The sequence below is a fragment of the Urocampus carinirostris genome, chromosome 14, assembly GCF_059441175.1.
Source record: "Urocampus carinirostris isolate Australia breed hairy pipefish chromosome 14, RoL_Ucar_1.0, whole genome shotgun sequence".
In the NCBI taxonomy this organism is placed as follows: Eukaryota; Metazoa; Chordata; class Actinopteri; order Syngnathiformes; family Syngnathidae; genus Urocampus; species Urocampus carinirostris.
This window is the reverse complement of record NC_142362.1, coordinates 27,886,100-27,905,770: the sequence shown is the minus strand read 5'-3', so window position 1 is coordinate 27,905,770 and position 19,671 is coordinate 27,886,100. Positions and strand designations below refer to the sequence as shown.

General features: G+C 38.9%; 1 protein-coding gene across 2 annotated transcripts in view; it reads left to right on the top strand.

Annotated features, from left to right (window-relative positions):
• col4a2 (collagen, type IV, alpha 2) overlaps positions 1-19,671 on the top strand; it is a 94,383-nt gene that overhangs the window by 29,287 nt on the left and 45,425 nt on the right. For both annotated transcript variants that reach the window (XM_088353568.1, XM_088353567.1), the window contains exon 4: positions 14,578-14,658. In XM_088353568.1, coding sequence (XP_088209694.1) covers positions 14,578-14,658 — 81 coding nt within the window. The remainder of the gene's footprint in view (positions 1-14,577; positions 14,659-19,671) is intronic.

Genomic DNA, 19,671 nt, shown 5'->3' with positions numbered 1-19,671 from the left:
GAAGAGAAGAGAAGAGAAGAGAAGAGAAGAGAAGAGAAGAGAAGAGCTGGGCATCCTGCCAAAAATACTCCCAACTTCAGAAAAGTGGGGGTAAATGATTGTATGGATGGATGGGTGGATGGATGGATGGATGACCGTCCGCATTGTTTTCTCCTGGATGTTTAATTAAAAGAATGTCGCTTAAGTATAATACAACTCACATCTCACTAACAAAATCCTGTTTCATTAAATACCAAGTCAATATCTAATTCAGTCCTTGGGCCATTTTTCCACTTGATGACAAACTATTTCCATGTTTCCTATTGTTTTTCCGTTTGCGCAAATGTAATGTCAACGCTAGTTTGATAGATCGGCAGTTCAACAGGAAACTGATGGTGCTGCAGGATGAAGAATTTGCAGTAATAAAGCCCTGGTGAAGACATGTCTTTCAGAAAATTCCTTATCGCTGTAATGATGCCTTCGGGAGATCTGGTGTAAAGATCATGATATGCCTCTGTGAGAATAGCATGTCCGACACCAACATGGCTAGGGTTGGCATATTTGCTTGTTCAGCTTGTTTTGTGTTCTATTACTTTTAAGAGAGTTAGTCTGCAGAGGAGATCTGATTTGGTTCAATTATGGCAGGAGAAAGACAAACAGTAGATATTCCCTTCTGACACACTGTCCTTCTTTTGGGTAAAAGCAACTTCCATGTACTGTTTTACAACAGCACTGAGGCAACATTTCCTGCTGCTGACAAGAATCTAGCTCACAAGCTGTAACAATAAGGAGCACAAGTTTGCTCCAGTTTACTGGTGAACTTTTTTTTTATAAAGTTCCACAAAAAGAATTACCAAAGTTTATTGAACACATGTTTCCCTTTTAGCCTTGGATCCAACCTGACTAATATTTTGACATAACAATAAAAAAGTAAAGACTGCGCTTGAAAAACACAATTATGTTGTAGTGACCAGACCAAATCAAATGCTTTCTAAGAAAAGATGCTATTAATAGTGGGATTAAAATATACAGTAACAGTTAGCAATAATTAAATTGTAGACTAACGAAGTCTAAATATTTAGCAAAAACAAAACAAAAATGCTAACCTAAGAAGTTGTCCACTTAGTTGTTCACTCAGGTAATATACCTACTTTTACAAATTATTACAAAGAAAAGTATTCGGATTATTAAATTCGAGAGTTAACATGCTATCAGCTAGCATTAGGGAGTATTCCACCCACGCTGAGTTCTAAGGATGCCGTGTTTCCTTCACAGATGTGCCATGTCGTATTGTGGTGAATAATGATCCTATACTGCCGGTCTGCTCTTTAAATCTCATGACAATGAAACATGTTAGCTGTTGTCCTGCCAACCCGCCAACACACAAATCCCTCATAAATAAAGGAGGTGCTGAAAATATGCAAACACACTGAAAGTTTCTTGTAGATTTGTATGTAGGAATTTGTTTGCAACGTCAAAACCGAGTATATCTGCTTTGGCTGTAAACCCAAATCTATGTGACTCCTTGGTGTGTTTCGCATTTAAAGGTTTGCACAAATTCCAATCAGGTTGAATCACATATTTGATTTATAGACTGCTAACAGATTTGTATGAGTACGGCATCCCTCGTCTGGCCATTGTGGTAGTAAAACCAAATAAATGATGAATCATCTCAAACAATAAACCAATGAGAAGCTATGTTTTACAAAATAAATAACTGCTAATAGGTTTCTAAATTACTGTTTAATCTAGTGTGAAAAGCCTATCTATTAGTTTATGCACATTTTGATTGCATTTTGATCTTTAGATCGTGAAAGTTGTCTTACATTGGGAACATCAAATGATTGGGCTCAGATTTGGCCCACGGGCCTTGAATTTGATGCCTGTTTTTTAACAGATTGAAGGTTTACAAGCACAATGCCCAAATAAATAAATAGATGGATGGATAGATGGATTGATGGATAGATGGACAGATAGACAGACAGATAGATAGACGGATGGATAGATGAATAGATAGACAGATAGATAGATAGACTGAAAGATAGTCGGACAGATAGACGACAGATAGATGGATAGATGGATGTATAGACAGACAGATAGACGGACAGATGGAAAGATGGATAGATAGATGGATAGATGAATAGATAGACGAACAGATATATGGGCAGATGGATTGATGAACAGATGAACGGATAGACAGATAGATAGATTGATGGATGGACAGATGGAGATATAGATGGACAGATAAACAGGTAGATTGATAGATGGATGGACGGACGGACAGACAGACAGGCAAACGGACGGACAGACGGACAGACGGACAGACAGACGGACAGACGGACAGACAGACAGACAAACGGATTATGTTTGAAATATGTTGTTCATGTACTATTTTACTCTCTGGGTCGTGTTCCCCATTTGTATGTTAATTTTGGCTAATTTTCCGCAATAACATGTATTAATTAGTAAAATTAGTAGTCTCTTTTAATAATACACAACTTAAAATATGTAATTTTTTGTAAAGGGGGATTTTAGTGGTGTAGGAATAGGACTTTTTTGTCATCAAACCTTAGATTAATTTCTTCTCCCTTAAAATGGTAATTGAGTATGAGATGTCATGAGCTGTTTATAACTACAGGTATATTTCATCACATAAATCCAGAAAAAATAGTGGATTTTGTATTTTTTGATCTAACACCTGCCATTGTTTGCACCTTAACCTTTTTGTTTTCAAACCTCATAATTCTTTTAGTCGAACACTCACAGATGAGCTATGTTCTCCCTTCCATAAATTTGGATATGGAACATGGAAGTATCATTTAGGGACCTATAACACCTCTTTCTTATGGAATTTTATTTTATATAGTATGTTTGAAGCTTACTTCACGTTCGCCTCATTGGGAAGTCTTTTGCCCCTCTTTAGTGTTCAGATGAGTGACACATCCTTCTCTGTGATGGTGATATTGGATCTAATGATAATAATAATGGTCCCTACTGGTCTTCCTCCACGGTTTATGCACTTCTGTGTGCTTTCATGTTCAAAGCAAAGCTCCCATGTCAAAGGGGAAACCCAACCACCTGAGCATCACCGTCATCAGCGTTACAGAAGTGGCTATTGACATCGAAAGTGACCCTTGGTCACCTGGATGTTTTGACAACAAGCTACATTTTCTGGGGAGGGATGAGTGTGACGTTCCTCCTGATGGAGTCTAAATGCAAGTATCCAAGCGATGCCCTCTTTGATAGTTTCCATCTTGATTCTAATTCAGTGGTCCTCAAACTGGGTTAATTGGAACCCTAGAGTTCGGTAAGTCAGTCTCAGACGTGCGGTGGAGCCACTGCCACAAAAGTGTTAAGACAAATATCTTCGATATAACTTCTCAAACGATCCCCTTTTTGACAAATGTGTAAGTAAGACCGAAAGTGTATCTGGAATTGATGGAATTTCTGTACCCATGGAACTGAAACAAGCAATTGCCAAGCACTTAGATAAGCTTGTAAAATCTTTTGACGGATACTGTCCTGCACAAGTCTCATATCCAGCATGGGTCAAAAAGCCATTTACGTTTGATGTTGAGGGAATGGTGAATACCTTGACACCATCTTTGAAATTCAGCAGAACCAGGTTCAAAAGAACTTCAGAAGAAAAACACTCTCAACGTTTTGGTATCAACAGATAAAAGTATCCAGTTATACTGTTTGTCACAACATACATTTGTGATCAATTATTTTTGAAAATGATGAACATAAAAATAACAAAAAGGGACAACCTTTGCTGTGAACATCACATGAGAATAGCACTTGCCAAGATGAAGCCACATAATTTGAGTTGATGCACTATATTAGTTTTGTCCTGCACCGTTCGGTCTGTGCACTGGTAGAAAAACTTTGTCTTATAAGCGACCGTGAGAATGTGTTTTGTTGACCCAGCTGTTTTTATTTGATTCATTGTACACAATCTCGAGGCATCCGCCAACGTTCGAGGCGAAGCCGAGACAAAAAAACATATTTTTGGGGGTCATAAACACCACTCGTTTTACCACGAGGCCTCATAGACTCCTAAATATTCTGTAGGTTTAAATGAGGGATTTTCAAGTTTGAGTCATTTTCACAACATGTTCACGATAAATTCAGAATACTGTAAGTAGCAAGGGTCTCTTGAGTTTCAGACAAAACTCACTGATCCTGGATAGAGTGAACCCACTATGATTACTGATAATGTTTCAAAACTACTAGGAGAACACATTCTGGGTGGGGTTCATTGGGCAGTGAGTGAGTGTCCAAAAGTAAGCTGTACCTTTTTTGTGAAAGTGTTTATAGCGTTTTACTGTTCCCCATGAATTCAATTCAACCTTGAATATTTCAGTGGCAACTGAGGCTCCCTTTTCCTGCATGTGCGTTATTACAGGTAGTATCTTTGGGGCCCATACGGGTGCTTGAAATCCTTGAAAAGCTTGAATTTTAACTTTGTGTTTTTAGGGATAAAACTTACTTGAATTTTCGGTGAAGTGCTTGTAAATGTTTGCCATGTTTCTCAGCAAATCTGCATAAAAATGACAGTCAAACCCGCATGGCAGCTACTCGAGAATTGATTACTTTTACATTTCAAGACAACATATGCATACAGTAGTAGAGTGTGGTATAGAGAATATTACTATAAGTGACCATTCTCCAATTACTTTGAAATTAAGTTTAGACAATGAACCCCATTTTAGGTATTGGAGGATGAATGTATCTCTCCTCTCAGATAAAAACGTAGTACAGGAAATAAAACGGTGTGTAAAAGAATATTTCCAAATCAATGACAACAATGAGGTTTCTCCAACAATATTATGGGAAGGAGGGAAAGCTGTAATAAGGGGGAAATTAATAGAAATATCGTCCCGGCTGAAACGAATACGCTTAAAGAATCAGAAGGAATTGGAGGATAAGATTAAGGAACTAGAAGAAGAACATAAAAAAACACCAAATGAATCCAGATTACAGGTATTAAAAACAACCAGAAGCAAATTAGATGAACTTTTGACAAATAAAGCAGAAGGGGCTCTGCGCTTTGTGAACCAGAGATACTATGAAATGGGCAATAGAGCCAGTCGACTGCTAGCCTTCCAACTTAAAAAGGCCCAAACAGATAGAATTATATCACAAATAAAACATCCTATCTCTAAACAATGTTTAGTAAAACCCAATGGTATAGCAGAAGCATTTGCAGATTATTATAAAGAATTATACAAGGACTCAGAAAATGACTTAGATAACTACACGGCACAAAACTTTTTAGGAAAACTACATTTACCAACACTAACAGGGGGGGATACATTAGAAATTATTCGCCCAATTACAAAACAGGAAATACAAGATACAATAAATAACTTAAAAATAAATAAATCACCAGGAACGGATGGATTCCCGGGGGTGTTCTACAAAAGCTTTAAGGAAGAATTAACACCAGTACTGCAGAAAGTATTTAACTATGCTCTAACAAAAGGAGATCCCCCCAAATCATGGTCGGAAGCCATCATAACAGTCCTGCACAAAGAAGGAAAAGACCCAATATTGTGTGAAAGCTATAGACCAGTTAGTTTACTTTGTAATGATCTAAAAATTCTTACAAGCATACTGGCAAAAAGAATGCAGAAATTTATAGCGAAATTAATTAGAAATGATCAAACAGGGTTTATTCCGGGAAGGCAGGGTGCAAACAATATTAGGAGGATACTAAACATAATTACGAGCACAAAATCTAAGACCCAACCCTCGATGTTACTGAGCTTGGATGCACAAAAAGCTTTCGATAGGGTGAAATGGAGCTTCTTACATCAATCACTTATAGCTTTTGGCTTCCCTCCAATATTTGTTGAATGGGTGAAAATTATCTATAAAAATCCGAAATCTCGTCTTAGAGTAAATGGTCACTGTTCAGATTTCTTTGAAATCAAAAGAGGAGTCCGGCAAGGGGATTGCTTAAGCCCACTCTTGTTTGCAATAAGCATAGAACCACTCGCAGAATCAATTAGACAAAATGAGCAAATAAGGGGGATATTGGATGAAGGAGGAACAGAACATAAAATATCATTGTTTGCAGACGACCTGTTGGTAATGCTGAAGGAACCTTCGTTATCAATACCACCACTGTTGGAGAGCCTTAAAATATATGGAGAAGTAGCTGGGTATTCAAATAATGAGAGCAAATCAATAGCAATGATGATATCAGGAAAATGTCCAACAGATGTGATTGAAAGGTTTGATTTTAAATGGACAAATAAAGGGTTTAAATATTTGGGGGTGACCATTATACCACATTCCACACAGCTGTTTGATGCAAATTATGGAATGTTGATAAAAGAAATAAGGAAAGATTTGGAAAAATGGGAAATTTTGCCCTTAAGTCTTATCGGCAGGATAGAAACAATCAGAATGAACATATTACCAAGACTATTATTTCTGTTTCAATCCCTTCCAATTCTGATCCCGGCATCCACATTTAAAATGTTAAATAAGTTAATAGCAAAATTCCTTTGGCAAAACAAGAAACCTAGAATAAAATACAAAACCCTGTTAGCTCCTAAAGAAAAGGGGGGCCTAGACCTACCCAATATTAAATATTACTATTGGGCAGCTCAAATTAAAGCACTCATCTTGTGGATTACTACAGACAAAGATGCGATATGGGTGGACATGGAGCAACGATCTTGTCCAAATATGCTGGTGGAATCGTTACCATACATATCAGTCACGAGGTGGAAGAAATTAAAAATCCAGAATGAATGGATTAAGGGAACTATTAAAACTTGGTCAACAATACAAAAAAAATTAAAAATATCAAGATCTGTGAATAGGGCTACCAAAATAGCGAAAAATCCAGACTTTAAACCTGGGGGTATGGAGGTAGGGTTTCAAAAATGGGCCCAAAAAGGACTGATGTTGATTACCCAAGTATTGGAAGCACAGGCAATGAAATCATTCGAACAACTCCAACAAGAGTTTGACCTACCCAGAAATGATTTTTACAAATATTTGCAACTAAGGCATTACCTCCAGAAACACGAGGAATGGGGGAAAATATGTAAGGAGCCAACTAAGGTAGAGGAATTATTAATATCGTATACAAAAGGACAATCAATAAAGGGGGTTATATCAAAACTATATAAAGCCCTGAGAATGGATCTCAGTAATGAGGACATGGCAGTTAAGGAAAAATGGGAACAAGAAACTAATGTAGCGATAAAAGACAACGAATGGGAAAAAACATTGAAAGAGGGACACAAAATAACCAACAGCCCGACATGGAGGGAGTTTGAATGGAAAGTAAAAATGCGATTCTTCTATACACCCTCTATCACTTCAAAATATAAAAATACCTCAAATCTATGCTGGCGTAACTGTGGGGGGGTCGGTGACTTTACGCATATTTTCTGGAATTGCCCTGTAATATTAAATTTTTGGAGAAGTATCCAGAGAGAAATAAAATTAATCACGGGCTGGGAGTTGCGGTTGGACCCAAAGGCTTACGTAATAGGAATTTTGCCAGAAGAATTACTATCTGGTCAACAGAAATATATACTAAGGGTAATGCTTCTGGTAGCAAAGAAAATGATCACAGTGTCCTGGCTGAAACCACAACCTCCTGACATAAAACAATGGAGAGACAAATTAAAGCAAATGTACATTATGGAAAAAATCACTGCAAGACTTCAACTGAAACTTGACCAATTTGAGAAAAGATGGAAGCCTATCACACAAATTTTACTTGATGTCTAAACACCTCCCCCTATTTATTATGTGCGTTGTTTTTTTTTTTTTGTTTTTTTTGGGGTGTATATTTTGATTTATTATTTTATATATATGTATATATATATATATATATATATATATATATATATATATATATATATATATATATATATATATATATATATATATATATATATATTTCTTTTTGTATGGATGTATTGTATGAACATTTGTTCTTCCTTTCTATTAATAGTATTTTTTTCTTTGTTGTTTCTTCTGTTATTTATGAGTGTGTCAAGTGTATATATTTTGTGTTGATGTATGATGGAGGAATCAAACCCCTGTCAAAATTGGTGTGAGAAATAAAAAGTTAAAAAAAAAAAAAAATGACAGTGACATTGCTTCATGGTGGCGTTGCTTTGCCATTGCCTTTCTTTTTCCCTTTTGATTAACAGCAGTTGGCATTAGTCTTTATGACATTGCCCCATAAAAATTCCTCGCCCCCTACGAGTCGCACCCAAAAGGAACGGTGCATGCTACATCTAAACATTGCACTATGAACGGCAAGGATTACGTATCAATCATGGACATTTACTATGGGCCATGCAAAAGTTTAAGGTAGCACTTCCCAGTGGTAAATTGTAATGGGAAGATATTCCTGCAACTGAAAATGCAAGCTACATATTATCATCATTTCACCCAATAACCCCAAAACACTGGACTGTGTGTACAGTAATAGCAAACACCTAGTTGGATCCAGCCATCTCTGTCTGTCCCTCAGCCCCCTCATACACCGCCCTCCGGGTAAAAACCTGCATCAAGGACAATACAAACATCTTCTTTGTTCCTTTATCCTGTTTGTTTTCTTTTACCCTCTCTGTAAAATGTGAAACTGGAGTGCCACGTCCAATTTCGTTGTCACAATATGTTCAACCCATTTTGTAACAATGTCAATATAGGTATATTCTATTCTATTCTATTCTATTCTATTCTATTCTATTCTATTCTATTCTATTCTATTCTATTCTATTCTATTCTATTCTATTCTATTCTATGGAGAGAGAGAGATTTGTCTTAAAAATATTTACACATGTATTGTTCAGATCAACAAATAGAGTATATTTGTGATTTACTCAAGATATAAATTTCATGTCTTGATAAAAGCACACACAAGATTAAAAGTGCATATGTAAATCCCAGATATGTTTGTTGGTATGCAAAATACATGATTGACACCGAATTTATTGTTTTAATGATGATTGAGGAAATGAAAATTTGGCTTTGAAAGTCTCGAAAAAGTGCTTGGATTTGGCAATGAAAAAGGTGTCTGAACCTGTGTATGAAGTAAGTGGTGGATGTTTTCCTTGTAGCGGGTTTGGCAAAAATCGGGATCAGCGGGCCTGACTTGAAATTAAGGGTTGAGTGTTGGACCTTAATCGATTATATAAGTGCAATTCATGTAAATTAGGCTCTGTGATTTAGGTTAGGGTTTATAAAACACAATACTGTAGTGCTTCTTTACTGGGTCACCTGCTATTTTGATTTAACGTGGGATAATTCTCATAAGAGTCTGAGTAATTCCTTTGTACTGCTAGCCCGCGGGGAGATGACGCAGACTATTGTTTGATTCAGTCGTCCGGCTCAAAGTGGAAAAAGTGGCGTCTGCACTGCGTCTTCACGACTTCCTGCCTTCAGTCACGATTTTAAACTGCAGCCTTGCAGATGTTTAAAACCTCAATCATGCAACAGATCGTATTTTCAGGACTGTACGGCTCACCCAAAAAATAATAACAACGGGCCATAAATTTGAACGTACGCCTTATAATCAGGTGCGCCTTTTATGCAGTGAAAACTGAAAAATTGTTACCATATTTGTGCAAATATTGATTAGTTGATATATCCACAGACCACAATTGCATAGCAATGGTGCCAATGGAATTCAAACTGGATTTCAATGGTAGGAGTACAGAATCTCAATCTGCTAGGGACATGGATGGTAGTTTACAACAGCAAAACCAAACAACTTCAAGTACCGTATATAATCACATATAAGCCTGCATGGCATATAAGTAACTCCCTAAAATCATAAAGAAAGAAAGAAAGAAAGAAATTTGTCCCCAATACATGAATGAACTGTGTATGGTTATTTATTTATGTACGTGATAATGATCAATATACTGGTAAAAAGCTAAAAATATAACGCTTTCGAACCATTTACTGAACATTCCACCAATGTTTCATTGGCAGACACTCGTACTCCATTTTTGTTATTTAGCAATTGTTTCCTTCTGTCACTATTTTCCACTTTTCCTTCCTCTTATCACTAACTTTATCGGGACCCATTATTATGTGCAGAAAAGGCAATAAAACAAAAAAATTGCAATAAAATGAGATGTGGTCCATCTCACATACGCAGATTGCTTCAATAGGTAGAAGAGATCAATTAGGGCATTATCACTATCTACAGTTAAAGAGTGTAAACGACCCAGGGTTTTTTTCTTCTTCTTTGCAGGCCCGCGATTCACTGAAAACGGGTCTGCAACTCAATTTTGGGTATTGACCCACCAGTTGAGAAACCCCGTACTAAACCATTATAGATACAAAATACACATGGAAAGGCAATAGGGTTTATCTCAATAACAAACTATTTTTAGTCGCGGTACCAGATATGTTAGAGAAAAAATCTGTACTAAACTTGTGTCACTTTTTCTCATCTCAGATTATCCATTTTAAGTGACAAACATTTTGCAGCCATGCGTTCATTTGGGGCATTCATTTCAGAACGACCAAATTACTTCCTACAATGCCTTCATTCAGTTCACAATCTTGTGGAAATGTTTAAATCTAAGATTAAAACACACTTCTATTCTACAGCATATGAATAACCTATATTTTATGTTGACATTATCAGGTGATGGTGTCATAATAGTCTGTAAAAATAATTTGCAATGGGCTTTGATCTGTGCAGCCCTTTGAGACTCTTTGTGATTAAGGGTTATACAAATACACATGAATTGACTTGACTTGTGCAGTTTGTAAAGACTTTTCTTGAATTGGCTATACAATACAGTAATTCAGTGGTATCACGGACTGACAATATTCTTGAAGATTGACCCAATCCCAACATCAACAATTCGGTACTGTGACAAAAAATTCAATGAGATAAAAATGCCTTTTCATGTGTCTTTGGTATCTCGAAAGGTCTTATGAATAAGATCCAGTGTGCTACAACGCCTCCCTCCTTCCTTGAGATAAAGGCTCGATTCCCGTTGCATCCAATGGCATGCAACTGCGATCAGTGATATATTCCGTCTGATCAATCAATGCACAAATATGATACTTTTTTATTTTTTATACTGTCGTTTTGATTCCCCCGGCTAAACGATGATCAAATGTGCTCTTAGATAGCTAACAAAGAATCACTCAGACTTGTAGATTCTTTGTTGGGAAGATCATCAGAAGACGGAGCGTCTGGAATAAAAGACGGTCATTGTCAGGTCTTAAGGAAGGTCTGAATGTGGCCCTTTGTCACCAGGGAATCTCCCAGACTGGGTGGATTATTCTGATTCTTTATCCACCATTGCGTGCACAAATTGGACCATTTGGACTATCAAACAAGAGACGGCTTGCTCCCAATTCTGTGGAATGACCGTGTAGGTGGCAGTCGTAGGCTTGCTTGAACAAGTAATTCACTCAGCTATGGAAATACTAAATTTTCATATACTTAATATCCTATGTGAAAGGTTTTCGAAGTCATACCATATGTGGGAAAAAATGTAAAGACTCAAAACATTTTGTTCAATTTTGAAAACAGCTCATAGCTTAGTGTAGGTCAGGAATGTCAAACTCATTTCAGCTCCGGGCCCCACATGGTAGAAAAAACATGGGCCGGACTAGTAATTTAAAGAGTGAGAGAGAGAGAGAGAGAGAGAGAGAGAGAGAGAGAGAGAGAGAGAGAGAGAGAGAGAGAGAGAGAGAGAGAGAGAGAGAGAGAGAGAGAGAGAAAATGAGAGAGAGCCAGGCAGATAGGCAGGCAAAGAGACAGACAGACAGACAGACAGACAGACAGACCGACAGACCGACAGACCGACAGACCGACAGACAGACAGACAGAGACAAAGAGAGGAAGAGAGAGAACGACAGAGAAAGAGAAAGAAAGAGAAAGAGGAAGAGAGAGAGAGAGAGGGGGGGAGAGAGAGAGAGAGAGAGAAAGAGAGAGAGAGAGAGAGAGAGAGAGAGAGAGAGAGAGAGAGAGAGAGAGAGAGAGAGAGAGAGAGATGGGGGTTAGGAGAGACAGTGAAAAAGAAAGAGGGAAAACAAAGAAAAAAGAGATGGGGTAGAGACAAAAGAAAGTTAAAGAAAATAAGAGAGAGAGTGAGAAAGAGAGAGAGTGAAAGAGAGATAATGAAATACAGCTACATCTGCCACGAGAGTGGCCTGTCCCATTTTTGTCACCATCAAGTTCACATATTTAAAACTCGTTTTTCTCTCGTGCTTCTCGGCATTGTTTCGCGGGCCATATTCAATCCCATGGCAGGCCTCATTTGGACCGCCGGGCGCACCCCTTGACACCCCTTGTGTAGGGACTTTTGAAGCCTTTGGCCACTGTTTTTAGATAATGGGTGGCCTTCAACCAGGCTCTCCTAGTGACAAAGGGTGGATTTTTTTACGGACAAAGACTTTCATTGAGGGAACTAGACTCTGAATTTGCCCCACAAGCTGCTCTTTATCAAAGACACACGCAAACCCTTCATGTCTGAAGGTCCACCATGAGTCATTCAAGTTCTCTAGATGCAGCATAAACAGTAGCTCAATCCACACAACACAATGTACACAAACAAAACCTTCACTGGAAACAGATTAGCAAGCAGATGTATTGCATCAGACCCATTTCCACTTTTTGTGTCAGATGGAAAAAAAATGATGAAACTTATCTGAACCAAACCTTTTGCAGTATCATGTGAAATCTGAGTCCGTCGTTTGGTGCAGTTTTTGATACATTGGTTATGCTTTCTTCTTCTGCCATTTTTACCCTTTATATTTACAGAAATTGTTCAATCTAAATGGGAGTCAGTGGCATAGATTCGTGTTTCTCATCTAGTGGTTCAAGACCCAAAAGTGGAACGCGGACCTGTTTACGGTGGGACGCGGGCCTTCCTTAGCAAAATAATAGACAACACTCCTTAACAGTAGATGGCAATAATGCTTTGCTGGATTTCTTCTACCTGATCAGTCAATCAGCGCGTCTGAGAGGGACTACATCACATTTTATTATGATAGTGTTGGTTTTCATTCCTTTTTATGCCCATAATTGTGGGTCCCAAGAAAGTTAGAGATAAAAAGAAAGGAAAATGGAAAATAACAACAACCCAGCCGAAGCAGGAAAGATTGTGTAATATGAAAACGGTCTGCCATTAAAAAAACTTTTATAAGTATATAAATCTTTATTTACTTTTATTTTACTTTACTTTTTACTTTATTTATTTATTTTGGGGTTTCCCATTTGTGATGTAGGTTTCTATGCCATTTTACGGAACTTGAAGTTGTTTGTGTTTCGCTGGTCATTTTCTGTTTTTTGACAAAAAATGTGACTACATCCTTTAACACTGCCAAATTCTTTTCATTGGACAAAATCGAGAGGTGGAAATGTTTTTTGATTTTGGTCGCAGCTCGCCATTAGGGTGGAATGGTGGGTCATGAAGTCAAACCAGTTGAGAAGCAGAAGTCTAGACCAGTGGTACTCAAATGACATATATGAAAGGGCTTCAGGGATCACAAAAGATTTTAAAATTGATTTAAGAAGCATCCATATCAACAGCGTTTAAAAGTGAATATTCAGTTTATCCTTGATCTTGTATTCAAAAGGCCTCGGAAAACAGTTGAAATTTTAAAAAATAACAATAACCCAATTAGGTTTGGGAGTGGACCCATCTATTTCTTGGGATATTTTGTCCAAAGCATTTTTTGATTTATATTCAACCAACCTCCCAATTGGGTTAATGTGTTTAGCAAAAATGTTACCATTTTTTGTTAAAGATAGAATGTTAGGTTATTTTTATAATTAATTATAATTTAATCAACTACTAAAATTTGGGTTAATACTCTACAAAACATCCTTTTCCCTGAAAACTGGGTTATCCAAAAAAATAGATCTGCTGTTTTAAACCACCCATTTTTTGTTGTTACTTAATACAAACAAAACAAATTTCTCATTATGTTCAGGGAACTACCCAAATATCTCATCTCATCTCTCATCTCATTAGCCGTACCGCTTATCCTCATTAGGGTCGCGGGGGGGCTGGAGCCCATCCCAGCCATCTCCGGGCAGTGGGCAGGGGACACCCTCAACTGGTTGCCAGCCAATCGCAGGGCACACAGGGACAGACAACTCATTCGCTCATTCACACCTAGGGACAATTTGAACCGGCCAATTCACCTGAAATGCATGTTTTTGGAACATGGGAGGAAACCGGAGTGCCCGGAGGAAACCCACGCAAGCACGGGGAGAACATACATATATCAAACTGATAAAAGTAGCTCATCGGTCAATTTGTTACCCAATTTAGCCTTTTTTTTTAATTTTATTTTTTTTACTTTTTTGTATTTTACTATGTATTTTTATTATGTTATTTTTATATCGCTAACCAAAATTACAGTTAGGTGATATTGAAAAAAAATGTCACTGACCAAAAGTCCGAATGGGGTGCCTAAGGTACTTATATTTCAAAGTATACCGTGCTGGGCTACACTGAACAGAATTGTATTGTTTTACAGCCAAAAATCATAAAGTAGCACATTTTCTTGAATAATTACAACATAGTCCGCGGTTGCTAATAGCTGCATGTTGTATGTTTGTGTCTGCAGGGTGGGAAGAAGCACAGCGGTCCCTGCGGAGGAAGAGACTGCAGCGGGGGCTGTCAATGTTTTCCCGAGAAGGGTGCCAGGGTAAGTTCTAAATAGCTGCATAAATAAACCTGCTGGTCATCATCATCATACTAGATGACCAAATAAGGCTATGATGGTGCAGGGGTCTGAAAGCTCCTTCAAAAGTTTTTGGATGAAGGCGCACCCTTCAAAACGGCTCACGTGTTGACGCACCAGGTGGCATCAAACTGCAGTGTCTGAATTGTGTATGTAATGTTGTGTATATTACTGGCTCTAGGCAAAGTTATCAAAGTCTGTTTATGGAACTAAGAGCAACTCATTGCATCGTTGACTATGGCCTTAACTTTAGACCAAACGTCTGCCAAAACTTGTGCTAAGGCTCTGTAATCAACACCATTCATCACGTTAAAACAAGAAGGTCATATGGGAAGTGGCGTGTCGAGTACGTGAGAGAAAGTAAGGCCAGAAATGAAAGACAAAGACAAGTGTGAGGAACCCAATGCAAGGGTTGAAACCCATAGAGACAGACACAGACTAAACAACCTGGGATAATCATCTCAAAATGAATGACCACAGGCTGCTTTTCCACTCACACGAAACACGTGCAGTCCGTATCAGTGCATATCGTTTGGATCCCATGGGCTCTGTCACTTGAAATTAAAGAACTTCCCATACCTGTTTTCCATATGTGAGAAAACTTCTACATATTCTTCAAATAGAGAGAATTCAGCCCTCCCAGACAAACCTATCAAGGTTTTTTAATGCCAGGTCACATTTGTTTGTAAAGCCCTTGATAAGAAAATATCTCAAAAGACTGCAGAGGCCACAATTACACCATACCCTGATCCCAAACAGTCAAGCGGGCAAGGAAAAACTCAAAAACCTCATCTGAAGTTGCATATCTTATATCGAGGGGCACAGCATTCCACAGCACCCAGGCCAGGATGGAGAACGCTCTCAAGCCTGCAGATTTCTTCTTGGCTCTTGGAGTCACTAGTAGACCAACATTTTTCGAGCGGAGGCTCCATGCAGGAACACAGGCGCAAATCAGAGACATAATATTTGGGAAAGTCCATGCAAACCTTTGTATGTTAGTTAAAGGACCTTAAAGTCACATCTTAAACGGACAGGGAACCAATGAAAGTTAGCTAAAATTAGAGTAATACGATCAAACAAGGGTAGCACGGTGGGGCAGTGGTTTGCGCGTGTGCGGCACAGTTCTGAGGTCATGAGAGCGAGCCTCCTGAGTGGAATTTGCATGTTCTCCCTGTGCTTGCATGGGTTTCCTCCGGGAACTCCAGTTTCCTTCCACATTCCAAAAACATGCATGCCAGGTTAATTGGCCAGTCCAAATTGTTCCTAGGTGTGAATGGGTGAGCGAATTGTCTGTCTCGGTGTGCCCTGCGACTTGCTGACAACTAGTTCAGGGTTTCCCCTTCCCACTGCTTGAGGATGGCTGGGATGGACTCCAGCACCCCTGCGACCCCACTGAGGATAAGCGGCGCAGATAATGGATGGATGGATGGATGGATGATCAAACAAGCCTGTGCTAGTCAAAAGTCTCTTAGCTGCATTCAACCAGCTGCAGACTTTTGATGCTAGACATTGGGAGACCAGAGAGCAATACATTACAGTAACAAAGCCGAGAATGAATAAACGCATGAATTATTAGCTTAGCATCTGATTTTGACAGTATCCGGCAAATCTTCGCAATACTATGAAGTAGGAAAAAAGTCATATTTATTACATGTAACTGAAACGACAGACTAGGATGAAATATGACACCTAGCCTTTTGAACGGAGTTACTCTGTGTGGTACGCCCTTTTTGGGCTTTTGAATTTCAGCTAAATCCAGCCTGGTCTGTTTCAAACATGAATAGCTTATAAAATATTTTTGGGACTTCCCACCATTTTAAAAAAATGTCCTAAACCAATTAACCCTTCACTAATCAGTTGCACACCCTGCAAAATCATAAATCATTTAATAGGAGTAACTAAATGGTTTAGCTGCTGTATGTTGGCTCGAAAGACTGTTTAAAATAGCAACGTTACAGTAGCTGGTGCCCTTCGCCCTGCACGCGCATCGAGGAGGATACAGGAAAAGCCCATAAAAAGGTGAACCGAGGCGCGGAAAGGAAATCCCGCATTCCACGTCTGAGTACATCACGATATTCCGACAAGGGGGGTCAACGGATTGGCGTTATCTGCCTCCGTCTTGCCCACTCTCGCCCGCTATTTGCGTCAAGGCGATTTCCATCGTGCAGTAAAAACATTGAGAACGACATGCTAAGCCTGAGAAGCAACGTGCGTCATTTATCTAAATATGTCAAATACACCTTTAAATACTGTGCTGAATCGAGTTCGATTTGAAATTTCAACAATGAAGCAATGAGATACCTTGTAAACATCGGGATTCTCCCTGTTCATTCAGCCGAGCTGGCACTAAACTCTATTGGAAGAGGTTTCTCTGGTGCACCCGCCAAAGACATGAATAGGGGAATATGACAGAAAACAAGATGTTTCCTCACAGATGTGCTCCTCATCTCTTTATGTTCAATTTCCATCGATCTTCCTACTACCCGAATCTCCGTGACGATGACATTTCTTCCAAATGCTTCGCAGCTGCTTGACTTGGCAAAAACCTGACTCAGCTGTGCTGCTGCATGACACCACTTATGAGGCTAAATGAGGACTTATACACCAGGATGAACTTCCGTGAAAAAAGTTTTGGGTGTACATCGTTCGGCCTTCTCCAAACATTTGAATGGACTTTTCCACTTCATGCAAAGCGTTACGTTTGGTGTAAGATTAACACTGCACATCACCCTGAAAACACCAAATGATGCATGATGGGAAATCCCCAGGCGGCAGACTCATGCGCACAGTAACATCAAACCGCTCACTTCGTTTGCAAAAAACGATACCGAGATAGAGGCTACCGCCTTGATTGATTTGCCGTTTTGTGATAGTCGGTGTATAACGGATGGTACCCATAATTGATAAATTTGCGTTTTTCCGTACAGATTTTCTTGTACGTCGTACACGTCTTAAAATGCTTAATAAACGTACTTTGTACGGCAAAAACGTACAGGTTGACAGGTATGAGAATGACGCTGCAAAAGAAAAACAGTATAAATATTTCACCTTACTGAATGTTTCTGCAGCTATTCAGATGTTACTGGCATTTTGTTATAAGTAATTGTGACAAAAAAAAAAACGTTTTGCTACGTACAGAGCAACGGGCATGGTTTTCACTTTGAGATAATCAACGTTTTACTAACAAATAGGCTATCTGATCTGCCAATGCTAGTGGCTGCCTCAGTGAAGCTAGCTGCTAGTGCTAGCTTCGGAGAAAATATGCATTGAAAATAGGTTGCTGACTGTCGCAAACTGTAAACACATCACCCACCTATAGCAGTGGCTCCGCTAGCATGGCGCGAATGACAAAAGGGAAGGGCAGGAAAAAACTCATGAGAGCAAAGTTATGCAAGCTCTTGAGAATCTACTGCATGAAAAATAATGGTTTTGTTTATTGTTTATCAAATCAATCGTCATTGAAAATGTGTAGTCGTCTTTAATAAATGAATGTATCGCTCAGGCCTAGTAAATGAACTTTCACCAGAATAGTTGTGTACAGATAGAAACCCTGAGAAACAGACAAAAGACTGCCTTTCGTGGGTGTAAATATGCGACCCTCATAAATCTTTGGCCGCCCACTCCCCAGACTAAGATCATCTTCAGAGGAATGCAGAAAAACATATCCTACTGGAAGTGTAGTGAGAAGAAAAACTGCTTATTTATGTTTCAGACCATTTGATGTAAAACCCACGACAACTGTCAGAGTGAAACAGAAAGCGATATACATGTTCAGCTAAGTATGTTGAGCAGTTTAATTTTGTCTTTTGTGATTGTTCTTACGAACGATTTTGGGTTATGAAAAAAGGCCTCCAGATCATATTTTTATATCGCCAAATTACCCTGAGGACAGAGGCGGCTTGTTGCATGACCTCTCTGTAATGCATTATTGGGCATCAGTGGTTGTTATGCAGAAGCCTGGGGAATCTGTCTGCTCCATCTTGGGAATCCTGGCACAACTGATGCTGGACCAGGAAATGACACATATCTCTAGAAGCAGAACACAACAACGGACGACTGATCTTTTTTCTTTTTTTTTTTTTCCCATAAATGACGGCTTCTTTTTTGTGGGGAAAAAATCTCGCGTATTTATTGGCGGGCAGGGTCTATAAATGGAAGAGATTTCCTTGTTTTGTGAAAACTGGCCTGCACTGACCATATTATACGCTGTACTCTTCCCTGTTGGGTTAAAGGAATGTTTAGGATTTCATAAAGTTCCAATTCAAAGATCTTTTGATGTTGTTTTCAACAAAAGGTCCTGATTGTGGTATTCAACCCCTTGGATCAGCCCTACTTTATAGCTCCCGGGTGTGAAAGATCACGTCAGAACAAATCTCATTAAACCTCTCATAAACAGGATGCGCTGTTTTGTGGATGGAGTGTAACCCTTGGACCTCCACTTTGGATCACCTCCTGGATTGTTTCAGACGATCAAATATGACATCCACAGATGGACTATAACTTCATTAAAATATATTAAGCATTGTGAGGTACCAGTTAGTATGCTTTACATTCCTGAAGTGTCAGGTTTGAATTTTAGATCAGGCACTACACTGCAAAACTTCTAAAGGAAGAAGGGTAGGCAGGCAGACAGGCAGGCAAGTAGGTTTCTAGGTAGGTGGTTAGATAGGTAGGTTTCTAGGTAAGAAGATAGGTCTTTGTGGAACTGAGTTACATCTGATACCCTGGTTTGAGTTACCCTGCTGTGTGAAAGCATCATTTTGGGTTTGAAACAATCAGGCTTCAGACAAACATTCTTTGTGAAATTGGGTCCTTGGGTATTTTTAACCATTAGGGTTGTAGGGGCACCATTTCCTGTGGTGTGTCTTGGGCAAGTACTGCCTGGTGGCACCCATCCCTCTACAGGCCAACAAATGTTTCCACCCGGTCACAAACCCGGGACCTTTCGCATATCACCTAGTGATTTTGTTTTTTGGG